At 56.0% G+C, this 13,316-nt stretch overlaps 5 protein-coding genes across 5 annotated transcripts; 3 read left to right on the top strand and 2 right to left on the bottom strand.

Annotated features, from left to right (window-relative positions):
* Positions 1–2,299: 2,299 nt before the first annotated feature.
* SPRG_10043 (hypothetical protein) lies at positions 2,300–3,044 on the top strand (the record flags this gene model as incomplete). The annotated part of the gene is made up of 4 exons (XM_012349978.1): positions 2,300–2,402; positions 2,449–2,534; positions 2,582–2,818; positions 2,862–3,044. The coding sequence occupies 4 exons, from the start codon at positions 2,300–2,302 to the stop codon at positions 3,042–3,044; spliced, it is 609 nt and encodes a 202-aa protein (XP_012205368.1).
* A 150-nt stretch (positions 3,045–3,194) lies between these two features.
* SPRG_10042 (hypothetical protein) lies at positions 3,195–4,585 on the bottom strand (the record flags this gene model as incomplete). The annotated part of the gene is made up of 4 exons (XM_012349977.1): positions 4,499–4,585; positions 4,334–4,450; positions 4,142–4,284; positions 3,195–4,092 (listed from the first exon to the last, which is right to left on the bottom strand). Exons 1-4 carry the CDS (start codon positions 4,562–4,564, stop codon positions 3,195–3,197), a joined length of 1,224 nt encoding a protein of 407 aa, XP_012205367.1. The 5' UTR covers positions 4,565–4,585.
* A 1,526-nt stretch (positions 4,586–6,111) lies between these two features.
* SPRG_10041 (hypothetical protein) lies at positions 6,112–9,423 on the top strand (the record flags this gene model as incomplete). The annotated part of the gene is made up of 15 exons (XM_012349976.1): positions 6,112–6,171; positions 6,232–6,351; positions 6,405–6,547; positions 6,594–6,664; positions 6,717–6,893; positions 6,941–7,059; positions 7,107–7,290; positions 7,338–7,418; positions 7,467–7,571; positions 7,624–7,683; positions 7,734–7,847; positions 7,901–8,153; positions 8,205–8,379; positions 8,430–8,657; positions 8,707–9,423. 15 exons carry the CDS (start codon positions 6,112–6,114, stop codon positions 9,421–9,423), a joined length of 2,607 nt encoding a protein of 868 aa, XP_012205366.1.
* Positions 9,424–10,115: 692 nt separating this feature from the next.
* On the top strand, positions 10,116–10,748 carry SPRG_10040 (hypothetical protein; the record flags this gene model as incomplete). The annotated part of the gene is made up of 1 exon (XM_012349975.1): positions 10,116–10,748. One exon carries the CDS (start codon positions 10,116–10,118, stop codon positions 10,746–10,748), a length of 633 nt encoding a protein of 210 aa, XP_012205365.1.
* Positions 10,749–10,753: 5 nt separating this feature from the next.
* SPRG_10039 (hypothetical protein) lies at positions 10,754–12,850 on the bottom strand (the record flags this gene model as incomplete). The annotated part of the gene is made up of 9 exons (XM_012349974.1): positions 10,754–10,941; positions 10,986–11,056; positions 11,109–11,234; positions 11,281–11,706; positions 11,745–11,860; positions 11,905–11,967; positions 12,022–12,306; positions 12,353–12,568; positions 12,617–12,850. The coding sequence occupies 9 exons, from the start codon at positions 12,848–12,850 to the stop codon at positions 10,814–10,816; spliced, it is 1,665 nt and encodes a 554-aa protein (XP_012205364.1). The 3' UTR covers positions 10,754–10,813.
* Positions 12,851–13,316: the final 466 nt, after the last annotated feature.

The raw sequence follows: 13,316 nt of genomic DNA, 5'->3' as shown, positions 1-13,316 counted from the left end.
GAGGCAAGGCCCTTGACGCCTGGGGCTGGAAGCTGGAGACCGTGGACCTGGATAGCATCGGAGTAGCGGACATGCCGGCCAGACTGGCTGTCGTAGTAGCTCGTCACAGTACTAAGTGGCGTCTTCTCAATCGTCGTCATCGTCCCAAAGGCGCGGCGACGTCCAGTCCGCAAAAGCGCCCGCAGCATACTTCAACACCCGCGTGGGGGTTGGTAAATCTCGACCAATCCACTATAAAGAGTGTAGCAGCGTTTGTATTAAATTCTTGCGGATACTGTGTAAATACTAATACTTATACTCCTTTTTATTCCCGATCCTGCCCACAATTCTTCAATTTCGCATATGACGCACAACGAGCTCACTCGGCACGATCCCCACGCCGTTCTCATCAGCGGTACATGGTTTATATTCACCCCTCGTTCTTCATCGGGACCGATCTGGCTCGAGTGTGGAGTGAGGAGCCGCCCGCATGGAGCGTATATTCATGAGCGCGTCATCATGATTGCCGTACATTTTGAACTATCTACAGCAGTCCATTCACGAGATACCGTTTTGTGCATACCATGCTATCATCTTGTCGAGCGAGGGCGTGCTCCGGTCTCGACCAAGTCGACACAGTGTGGTCTGTGCTGTGATTACCATGTGAAGCTTTAAAGTGCACTAATATTTTACCGCTTGGTAGCTATCCTTCGCGGATGGTGAAGCATTTACCGCTGCTGTCGTGAAAGCTGAGCAACATCGGCGACTGGGACGTCAGGATCGTGGAGTTGGTGAGGTGGTCACACAGACCCTGTAGGACTGCCGCACCTTTCGTCGAGGTAGCAGGCTTCGAAGGTCGTGGGTTCCCATCGATAGAAAGATAGCATATTTTTGCTGGCATCCGCTGCGCATGCACGAAAATCGCAACGCGGCAAAAGAGTATTAAGGTACGTATTGATTGCGATCAACACGACGTTCTAACGCATCAAGCGCTCGGCCTGCATTGAGCTTGTGCTTGCAGGCGGCATTGTAAAGCGCATCATCTTTCGCTCAGCTGGGCGCAATCTCAACTGCCATCGGGCGTGGGCCCGATGCGTGACGACGACACTCTATACGAGACGCCAGTACACCACCAACCCAATCATGTGAGGCGGTTCGTCGCCTCGGTGTATGCCGTACTCGAAGTACACGGCATCGAGGCGTGGGGTCGAGGCTTGCCCGACGCAATACAATGCGTGGTGATGGGCGCTCGGGGCGCAGTACCAGGCGTGAGCTTGAAGTGCGCTATATTCGAAACCACGAAGTGTTTTCTTCCTATGCAAACCCTCAATCAGCAAAATCCCACTCGCCAGCTCTGCCCTACGATCGAGAGCTACTGTATAACGGAGTCGCCCAAACTGTATCAGATTGAGGGCTTTGGTTCCATGGGAAGGGGACTGCCGTCAGCACGCATTTCGGATCCGACCATTATTCTAGCGTTGAATCAGGGTCCGAAACCGGTTGTGATGCCGACTTCTCTTGCAGTCACCACGAAGCTGGTAGAGGCGAGCATCGCCGACCACCACTCAGTTATATAATTGTCGTGCGTGGAGTTCATCCCCACGAACGTCCATGTGTTCGCAGTCCCAGTTGTTCCTCCTCAGCTTCACCAACGGAATACCACAGCAGCGGCATGCCTAGGAAAATGAATGGATTTGGAAATGTAACCAGAAGCGAACCACTATATTGAGAGGACTTGATTTTGGCCGACAGCATCCCGTCGTTCAGGTTTCAAATAGGTTCCTTGCAGGGCGGGCAGGTAGAAACTAACCCTTATCGCGTATTTGTAGCATGACCACTAGGAGGTTCGGAGACCAAGGAGTGCACAAACCGCAAGCATGGAGATGACAGGTAAATTGAAAGTGCAACTCGAAGCGAATTAAATATGGTGCGACAGTGCTTGAGTGCCGGTGTTCAAGAATGGGTTTCACGCACTCGTGGCGGCGAGGGTGGTTGCATGGAGCGTAGTTCATGAGGGCGCATAGACATCAACGAGGCTGCTGGTCGTGAACAGCTACCGTCGCACTGGGACCGGCATCCGACGCGATACTTGTTTTGTTGGCGTCTATGCATCAATGGCCATGAGATGGCCTTCTCGCTTGGATACGTCTTACCAACGAAACTACATAGCTCGCTCGCGCTGCCACGTCATACTCTTGTGTTCTGCAAAACCGTGGCGTGTTTTTATCCTCCTTCCGAATGACGTGGAGATTTCGGATACGATGGTCGCGTATCCGTATTCGTCAAACTCGCACTTCCTCCCATTCTTCCTTCGCCAACGATGAAGCTCCCGACGCTCGACACGCTGCGCAGCATCCCGCCCGTCTTCATCACGCTGGGCCTCGTCCTCGTCTCCAAGACAGTCGTCGACCCGGAGAACATGGGTACGTCACGCAGCACCTCCTCTCGGTGCTCATCGTCGGCTGCCAGTGCACCTCTGGCTCGTGCGCGGGCTCTACGGGATCGCCCAGCTTAGCTGCGTCCTCACTCTCTTCTACCTCTACCTCCAGGCTCGCGTACGCTCAGCCTCTCTCCTGTCGCATCGTGACTCACGATACCGTAGAACAACCCCGATCCGGCCATGGTCGTCGTCAAGGAAGACCTTGGCTTTGGCATGGAGGGCGAAAAGACCGAGAAGATCACGGTCGGCCTCCATGACCAGCGCGTGGCCTTGAAGGAGATGCAGAAGATCGTCTTGGGCCTCGCCGTCGCGTGCTTCCTGCACGTCAAGTGGGAGTTTATCCCGCCGCTTGTCATTGGCATCTTTAGCGGCCCGCACGGCTTGTACAGCACGCCCATCGTAGGCTGTCGTACGACCTTTTCATTGGCTGATTGAATGCTAGGTGCGCGTCTTGCTGCGTGGCGAGCGCGCGTGGGGCAAGCTTCAGCGTCCGTGGGCCGAGCCGGCGTCGGCGATGGCGAGCCAGTGGGAGTCGTGGAACGATACGATCACGTCGGCGCTGACGGGCGAGCCGATGCAGAAGAAGAGCAAGAAGGACAAGACGAGCAAGCGCAAGAACAAATAGAGTTGCTTCCTCCACCGATAAGTGTCCGTCATCCAACTACTGTACAGTGCACCGATGCCAGATGATCGTCTTTTTTCCCCGGTGTCCATTAGCATGGGCGTAAGTTACAAGTTACTACTATCATGTGCACACAAATACACGCGCCATCGCTCACGCGGACACAGCGAACGGAGGCCGATGCGTGCGCGCCGGAGACTTGTACACTGGCACGTACAACGCGACGCAGGCGCGGAGGAGGAGCAAGCGCGGCAGCAAACTAAGCACGACCAGCGCACCTGGCGCAGCGCGGTGCAAAAACCAAAAGTGGTGCACCAAAGGCCGCGCGGCGATTGCCAGCGTTTCCTTCATCTTTTCGACTTCCTTGGGTAGGTCGACATGGGTGCCACTTGTCTCGGTTGGGGTACCTTCAGTGCCTTCATTCGCGGTCGCGGCTTCAAATTCAGGCTGAACTTCGTCACTGGCCGCTTCGTCAATGACGGCTTCTTCGCTGGTGGCTCCGTCACTCACCAGTTCGTCACTGACGGCATCGTCGCTTGCCGCTTCGTCGCTCGTACCATTGTCCGGAATCGAGACCTCATCGTCGTCGAGCGAATGTTCATCGTCGGTGGGAATGCCTTCGACCTCGTCAGGCTCGTGGAAGGACGGTGTGCGCACGATGGTCGGGCGCGTGAGCACGCCAAAGACGCGGAAGACGAGGGCAAGGTACGTGAGCACCGACTTTTCATCGACCCCGACCTCGAAGTCCTCTACTTGCAGCAGTTGCGGCACGTCAAAGGTCTGCTCGAGCACGTGAAAGGCCAGTGCGAGGTTTTCGGCGGCGTTCGCCGGTGACAGCGACTCGATCGGGATGAGCGCCGGGTGGAACGCCGAGATGAGTGCGCAGAACGCGAGGCCGTTGCGCCAGCTCGACGTAAAGTTGGTGACGCGGACAATGTCTGGGAACGCGTCGAGACAGTCCTTGCACCAGAGCAAGAGACCTTCCTTGCCCGTCACGCCATGGAAACTGATGTCTGCAAGCTGATAGTGCTTGATGATAGTCCACATGAGCCTATCGTGCGTGCATTGGCTTATGCTCGGAGAGGAGAGAATACACGAACCCAAGCACGAGCTTCGAGTTGCCGTCGACAATGTCGGAGGAGCCAATGTTAGTCACGGTCACGTTCTCCTTGGCCATGAAACCCACGACGTGGTTGAGATTCTCAAGCATGTGAATCCGGTACTTGACGACCTTGTTGTACTTCTACGTACAGCAAATGAATCGCCACGGCGGAAAAATGCATCATCAGTACCGCACAGACAGGCTTCTGGCTAATGCGCTCAAGCAGCGCGATGAGGCGCAGACCGTCCTTGAGGTCCTCATACAGGTCGTCGACGGCCATGTCGGGTGGCAGAAAGACGTTCGCCCACTAGTCGTACAAGAGCTGAGGTGGTAGTCGCATGGAGCTAGGCCGTACCCGCGTGAACGTGTGCTTCTGCACCTCGACCCATCCTTCGTCAACCGCGGTCGTCCGTCTGCTCATGCTGCTGGTGCTGACTTGGCCAGAAACGTGCAATGCGATAAACCCCTCCCCAACGTCATAACCTGATTGGGCCACGCTTTTTCGGGTTAATCCGAATTTTGCTTCTCAAATTCGGATAACACAATCCGAATTTTGCTTCTCAAATTCGGATAACACCGATATCGGCCGATTCGCCGAGGTTGACGCATCGAGCACAAAGGCGACGCTGCAGCGCTCGCTTGCTGCTGCAGCCACGGGCTTGTACCCTGCTCACGACAATCCGCACCACTTGTTCGTACTACGTATATACGAGTTACTTGGCGAGAACTGTATGTGAACGACGCCGAGCAGCAACAACGTTGGAACGAAGCGCCCCAGTGCCAGGTGTCGTCGGAGACTCTCAAGCGTCTGTCTGACGACTTGCATAGCGCTCATGTGTGACCTCTTTCACAAGCCATCTCAAGCAGTCGCAACACGCTGCAAGGTCCGTTCGACTAGGATACGGCCGACGTCGAGTCGTCCCCACGGGAGATGGAAATAACGTCGTCTCCTCAAAGCGTGCTGCGGTTGTCACCATTCTGTGCACAGCTCACAGCGACAACGTCTGCAGTCTGCAACAGAGAGCTGTGGGTGACAAGAAAAAACTTTTTCGGCACATAATACTCGGCACTCTGCGCGGATGCCAACATGAGACGGCATTACGCTAGCGCTGAATGAATCTCGGCGACCTCGTCGACGTCACGCACATATCCACACCGCACCTCTGCACGACAATCTCCGCAATCGCCCAGGCAGCATGAGGCTAGCGCTTGTCACCATGCGGTCGCCACGTTGGTGCGTCAAGTTCGGAACCTGGCAACCCTGGCGCGATCTCTGCATTGTACGACAGCGCTGTCGCCTGCGTGCACTTGCAACCCTGCGATCTCTGCCTCTTCGATATTGGCGTTCCGACGGAACGCGGTTTGCTTGCCATCGGTTGTATGCGTCGTGGCTCCATGCGATCTTGAGCATGTTGGGTGCGAGACCGATCTTATGGGACGACGCGAAGACAAGCAGAAAGCCATCAACAGAGGCAGGTGCATCGTCGGTCGTTGATTTCTTCTCGTCTTTACCGCAACCGACCCAAGTCGCATGCGCGTGAATGGGGGAGTGCCATGCCAGTGCGGGAGAGTACACCATGCTGAACTGTGTCAACCATCACGCCAGAGACAAGAGGAGGCCGAAGATGATCATGCGGTCGAGATCGCAGTGGCGACGGCGTCGGCGGCCGCGTCGGTGGCGCCGGCGTGTTACTCACGTCTGGCCGTGACCACGGTTAAAAAAAGCCGTCTGTTTTTTATTCATGCGTGACATTAAAATTCGTTGGTGTTCCCATGGGTACGTTCCGTGACACATCATGACAAATGTATGTAATCGGCTCCGCAGGCGCGGTATTTTTATTCGGGATGGGCGACAAATTTAAAAAAGTTTCCACCGACGAGAAAACAAATAGAAATTGCACCTTTCGAAGGCAAATGCAAGCCGAGGGCCATTTCCGATCAACCTACGGCCGAGGAAGCTTGAGCAGCATGGCGGGGGGCAACCACAACGAAGGATGGGTCGACGTCCAGAAGAACACCTTCACGCGCGTACGAGCTTCCTCCCCTCCATGACCAGGACCATCCTCATCATGCTGCTGCTCTTACTAGTGGGCCAACACGCACCTCTCCAAGAAGCGCATGGACATCAAGGACGTCTACGAAGACCTCAAGGACGGTCTGCGCCTGATCGCGCTCCTGCAGATCGTGAGCCGCCAGCAAGTTGCGCCGGTAGATGGCCCCTCCCTCGACAAGTTCTCAACCATCGCATCTGCTGCATGTAGAAGTACAACAAGAACCCGAAGATGCGGATCCAAAAGCTGGAGAACCTCAACCTCGCGTTCAACTTTATGGCCCGCAACGGTGTCACGGTCACCAACATTGGCTCGTCGGACATTGTCGACGGCAACAGCAAGCTCGTGCTCGGGTATCCATGGACTGCACGAAACGACGATTGCCCACGTGCAACATAGGCTGCTCTGGACCATTATCAAGGCCTACCAAGTCAGCGACATCGCCGTTGACGGTGTCTCGGGCAAGGATGGTACGGCCTTTCTGTATGTCATGGAGATGAGGCTGATATCGATTGCGCGCAGGTCTCCTCCTCTGGTGCAAGCGGTCCCTTGCGGACTACCCGACGGTGGATGTGACCAACTTTACGTCGAGCTGGACGAACGGTCTCGCGTTCTGCGCGCTGATTCACAAGCACTACCCCAACCTGCTCGACTTCGAGTCGCTCTCGCCCGAGAACGCCGAGCACAACGTGTCGCTTGGTACGTTGGCAATATGCATCGCAATTTGTCTCATCACGGTCATCTAGCGTTCACGCTTGCCGAGACCAAGTTTGGCATTCCGCAGCTCCTCAACGTCGCCGACGTCGCCGGCAACCCGAAACCCGATGACAAGTCGATCTTGACATATGTTTCGCTGCTCTTCCAGGTACGACGACAACCGTCCACACCAACTCGACACGTAGCGTTCTCTAGGAATTTGCCTCGGATATGCAGAAGAAGAAGGCCATCACGACGATCTGCAAGGCTGTGGGCATGTCGCAGCGCATCAACGAGCTCAAGGGCCACTACGAGACCTCGGCGCCTCAGCTCTTGGAATGGTACACGGCCAAGATGAGCGCGTGGACCGCCCCAGAAGCTTCGGCGCCGCTTGCCACTGGTACCCAAGCATGTCCGTTCCACCACACACTAAACATGCATGTGCAGTGCAACAAGCGCTCACGCAGTTCAACGAGTACAAGCGCACGGAGCGCCCTACGTACGAAGCGGCCTTTGTCCAGCTTGAAGGTATGATGTCACGAAGGATATCGACGGTCACTCATGAACGACGCGAAGGCTGCGCGGGCCGCTGGATCGCTGCCTGCAAGAACAACCACCGCCCGGAGCCGACGATGTCGCCGTCGTTTGACGATATCGCCGCGCTTCGCAAGACGATGCAGGGTACCTGACGCATATTTCTCGAGCTCGGATGACTAAAGCGTCCTGGACACAGAAAACGAAGTCGCGTACGAGACGGCCCTCCGCGCGCATGTCTTTCACTGCCAGCAGAACGGTAGGACTCATTGCGCATGGACTGTTTCCGAAGACAACGCATCGAATTAGATGCGATCATGAACACGGTGCTCTCGGACTTGGTCAAGCTCGAGACGTGGCTTGACAAGGTCGCCGCCGAATTCAACGACGAGACGCTTGCCGTGCACAGCTCGGTGCAGGCCGGTGCGTCTACCTCGAGCAACTCTCTGGACTCATGTATCCGCCACGTTTTGTAGAGGAAATGGACGAGAGCCTTCGCTTTTTTGAAGATGTCGAGATCCCGCGCTACCGCCACGTGCTCGAGAAGGTGCAGGCGGCGGCCGAAGCCCACTTGAGCGAAGCGCTCACGTCGGCGTCCACGACGGATCGCATCGCGGCGGCAGAGACCCGCTTCAACGCCACGCTTGAGAGTATGGCAGCTAACAAGGAGACGGTCGGCAGCGCGCTCGTCTTTCAGCGCGAAGTTGACGCTGTGGCCAAGGAGATGCGGTAGCCTGCTCCTGTTGCCTGTATTTATCGTGCCGACTATGTACTGTTTAGCGCGAGTATGAAGACGCTCAAGAACCACTTGGAGGAGGTCGACGAACTCATCGACGACCAGAACATTCATGCTGTTGGCGACGGCACCGAGGACGCGCTTGCTGCCATGAAGGCTGACTTTGAAGCTAACATCTTCCCCCGCGTCGACGCCGATGTCGTCACCAAGTTCGAAGCGGTGCGTGCACCGAGGACACTGACGTACGGAAACTCATGATGATGAGGCAGGACATTGCGTCGAAGCGTGAGATCTTGACGCAGGCTAACCGCGAGACGGACCTCGCGACGCTCGATTCGTTCCAGAAGAAGGTCCACGCGCTCGTCGCCAAGCGCGATGCCAAGCAGGCCGAGCTCTCGCAGGCCGTCGAAAACGCGCAAAAGCGTGTGACGCTTAGCTTGTCGTTTGCGGCGCTCGCGACGCAGGTCGTCGACAAGGCAGCGCACACGACGTCGCAGGTATCGCTACCGTATATTGGTACACGGTATATTTATGCTGTTGATGCAGATCAACGCAACGGAAGGCTCGCTGGCTGACCAGCTCGCCAACCTCCAGCGCATCGACGGCGAAGAGATGCACGCGTCGTCGCCCGAGACGCTTATGGGTCTTATGGAGCAGCTCGAAGCTGTGAGCGACCAACTCGAAGCGCTTCGCGTCTTTTCCAACCCGCACACGTCCGAGACGATTCAGAGCTGCCGCGCACTCTTCACGGGTGTCCAGTCGGGCTTGATGGAGCGCCTTCACGCGCTTGAGAAGGAGATCGCGATGGACCGTCTTGGCCACATTACGCCGGCGCAGCTCCAGGAAGTTGAGGAGGTCTTTAACCACTTCGACGTCGACAAGGACGGCCAGCTTGCGCGCGACGAGTTTATCACGGCGTGCAAGGCGCTCGGGTACGACATGACGGAGGACGAGTGCCACAACATGTTCGACGAGCTCGATACGGACAAGAGCGAGGACATCTCTCTCCACGAGTTCTCGACCTTCTGCGCCGAGCAGTTGCAGTCGGGCACGACGCAGTCGGACGTGCTGGCGGCCTTCGAGATGCTTGCCAAGGACAAGACCATCTCGCGCGAGAAGCTCACAACGCACTTTGAGCCTGCGATCGCCGAGTACCTCATCGAGCACATGCCGCACCTCTTTGAGAAGCAAGAAGACGAAGACGTCGAAGCCCGTGAAGTCTTGGACTACAACTCGTTCAGCGCCGACCTTTTCCAGGGCTAAGCGTACAGTGCCAAGTTTTCTCTCTCTAAATCTACTAACTACGTGTGTCCTGCTTTTCTGCAACATTATTGCCGCCCTCATTTATTTTTCTACACTACGTGGAACGCCCTCGTGACAAGCCAATCGCGTCCTGGGACGACTTGGTCCGTCCACTGGCTGCACAGTAAAATACTCGCGGCAATGCAGTATCAGTTGAAGCCAGCTTGTGTCCATCTCTCTGCATTTGACGTTGTGCACAATGTATCGAGCAGTCGTCGGGTGCGACCTTGGGTGTTGGTGCCATGGTGAAAAGTCGTGGGAGGTAACCAGACGAATGACAAAGTCCTTTGTGTCATGCGGAACAACAGATCCTTGCAACCCTAACCCTGGGGTGAATCGACGCTTGGCTCGTCCAGGACACTGGAGTCCTTCGTCACTACAAGGGTAGACCTGTATACGCGTACTAGTATCTACAACCTCAGCGGCTAGTAGTACGATATCCTGCTGCGCCACGAATACGAGAATGGAATTCCCATCGGAATGCGAATATTTTTTGCATTGAAATATAATTCTGAAACTTTATTCTCATAATATACACTTGTTTTTTGTAGTGTGGTACAATAGACGCACAAATTATCATTTAGGAATTTCGATTTGACGAGGCTAATAAAAATGGCCGGCGCTCGGTATCGCAGTTGTGAAATTGCAAAAGGATGGCGCAGATGATTCCCGATGGGGACGTGAGCCTCTACTGGGGCGACGAGCTCGACTCGGTGGACATAGCCGACGTCATGGCCTCGGCTCTCTTGGTGGCGTCCGACGCCGATCAGCTTCCCGTCATCTCGGAGGCATCGCTCTTGGACTTGCTCTCGGACGATACGACTGACCTATCGATGCTCCTCGACTTTGAAAAGACACCGGACGAGCTCCACATGCAGTGGACGTCGTCGGTGGAGGCGAAGGCGTCAACTCGACCTCGAAAGCTCTGCTCGCATCCAGGCTGCGGCAAAACGGCGCGGGTCAAAGGCCATTGCACAGCGCACGGGGGGCGTCGATCGTGCAGCGAGCCCGGCTGCACAAAAGTGCCTCAAGTCGGTGCCAAGTGCTCCGATCACGGTGGCTTCACCAACTGTACAGTGGAGGGCTGCAAGAAGCGAGCGCAGTCCAAGGGTCTCTGCAAAACCCATGGTGGCGGCATGCGTTGCCAGGCCGACGGCTGCACGAAAGCCGTGACCTCGAACGGCCGTTGCCGATCGCACGGAGGTGGGTCCAAATGCTCGGTCGCAAACTGTGAAAAGTGGGCCCAGCGGCGAGGATTGTGCACCTCGCACGCCAAGCAGATGTAAGAGATGCATACAGTGTTTTTATCGATCAAAGGGTTGTAGTCGAGCGAGCTAGACAATGGATTCGTCTACAAGGGCTGGATGGTAACCTTATCGTCGGTCATGACGGCCTTGGCACCCATTTGAGCCAAGTCGACGTTGGACTGGACGCCTTGCGGCGCAAGCGCCTTGATATATTCTTGGTTGGCCTCACACCCTGCACAAAATATAAAGATATATAATATCCCATCCTCGACGCACCTTCGCAGACGTGGCGCAGCGCCACCAGTGCCCACTCCCGGATCATGGGGTTGGTCTCGTCAATGTTGCAGCTAATGGAATATTGCGTTCGTAATCTTCATCGCGCACTATTCAATAGCGCACCTGTTTAAGAGCACTTCAATGCCACCGCACGACCGCATGAGGTCTTGGACGGCAGGATTGCGGTGCACGAGGTTGCCAAGCACGCGAATACCAGCCGACTTGTACCCATAGTAGTAGTCCACGTCCCTAATTCTGAATCTACAAACAAAAAATGCGAAAACCAAAAGCGTACCCGTCCTCGTCGGTCGGCTTGTTGGTCAATTTCCCCGTCACGGGGCGGGCCGCGGCCGCGCGGTGCATCTGGTGCACGAGTGCGGGCACGAAGGCGAGAACGTCTGCTTGCACTGCAGCGTCGGTGAGCGACGTCGGCGGCAACGTCGTCGTCAGCGTCCCGAGAATGTGCAGCATGAGCTTGGAGGCTTCGATTTCCATGACGCGCCACATGGCCTCGCGGTCTGCAGACGGCGGCGCGTCATCCACGCCAGCATCCTTGGTCTCATGGAGGGCGACAAACTCGGACAGAAAGAATGGCAAGAGAGACGGGTCGTCCGTCGCGTGCACCTGCACCTTGGTCGCTGGCTCGTCGTCCGTCGCAAGACACATGTCGAGCATGCGCAGGAGCAGAATCTGCTCCGGCGTGAGCCGAGACCACAAGGCGCTACGACCACATGAGCTGGCGCCAACCGCGCGCCGTACCTCAGAAGAGATGCACTCAGGCTGCGATACATGGCACTCGTGTGCTGGCGCTGGAAGAGCTGTTGGAAGAGCAACACAATCCACTCAAACGCTGCGTCCACTCGATCTTCGTCCTCCTAAGATGAATGATGCGTCATAGTCTCGACAAAGACCGAGGAACCTCGTTGCCATGCATCAAACAACGTTGGAGCAGCAAGATGAGTAGCGGTCGCCGGTGCGCTGCCTACAGAGAGACAATGCACATGAATAATGATGTATCGCATTGTTCTGCTTGTACAAGCTCGTTGGCGCGGGCGGCACCGTCGGTCGGCGAGTGCAAGCAGTTGCAGAGCGCCGCGGTCGCGAACCCGAGCAGCTTTCGATGCACTTGACACTCGACCAGCAGCATCTCGAGAAGCTTGGGCTGGAGCAGTGGCCACAGCACGCGCTGGTTCTCTTCGTGGTTGACGACAACGTTCCCGACGAATTGCACCATGACCTGCGACGAGAGCACGAGCAGCTCCTTCATGACATCGTCGTCCGTGTGCATCCAACGAACATGCGCCTCCAGTTGCAGCAAGGTCTACGCCAGACGCTAGAAGCATTGCATGTGCAATGTAGTGGTATACCAGTGGCAAGAGCGGCTGGAGGAGCGTCTGGTTGGCTTCGTTCTGGACGCACACGTTGCGGAGGAAACGATAGGACGAAAGGAAGAGGTAAATCGCGCGCTCGGCGCTAGCAGTGTCGGCAAATGTGGCGGCTACGCGCGGCTCGACCTCGCCGTTGCCCGACTTGGTCGCCGTGTACGAGTACCCAAAGCCATCGTCTTCCTCGTCGCCTTGCACCTAGACAAGACCGTCCGCATGTCATGCATTGGTCGTAAAGCGCGATACCGCGGGCGCGGCTGGCGCATGCGAGGCGAGGTCCTTGGCGACCGAGGCGAGAAAAGTCGGAAAGATGTCAGCAAGCCCCGATGCGGCAAATGCATCACGAAAGGCTGGCGCTTGGCACTGACGGGCGCTGTCTTCGAGTGTCTCGAGCAGGAGCGAAGCGTCTTGCACGCCGGCTACGTCGCGCGGAAGGAGCACGCGGAGATCATGGAGCAGCGGCGAGCTTGTCGTTGCCATGGCACAGTGCTGGAGGATCGACTTGGTGGATTTCAGGGGTCCTCCAACCAATCGAAGCATCACCAAGTGCTCTTGCATACTTTGTTTCATATTTCTCTTTTCAGTAGGTCCCCACCGGGGTCGAAGCGAACCTAATTAAGTGCATACGAAATCAGTGGTGTTCGCTAAGTCGTGATACACTATTACTAAGTGGACAAACACACTCAAATAGCGTTATGCTCTTCGTACATGTATACTGTTATGTCACCAACGTGCACAACACACCAACACCCACAACAGTGCTGATTTCGTTTGTTCACAACGTTGAGAGGACATATTTTCTCGACTATACGGCCTGTGAATACTTACGCTGTAATCAATCGAAACTTACGATAAAGATTTCCTCACGGTGACAACCATCAACGCCATCACCCTCGTACCGTGGTGGCTTCTTCAATTCAAATGTTGTACATCCATTAACGATAGT

Source organism: Saprolegnia parasitica (genome assembly GCF_000151545.1).
Source record: "Saprolegnia parasitica CBS 223.65 unplaced genomic scaffold supercont2.60, whole genome shotgun sequence".
NCBI lineage: Eukaryota > Oomycota > Saprolegniomycetes > Saprolegniales > Saprolegniaceae > Saprolegnia > Saprolegnia parasitica.
This window is presented reverse-complemented; position numbering and strand designations above follow the sequence as displayed.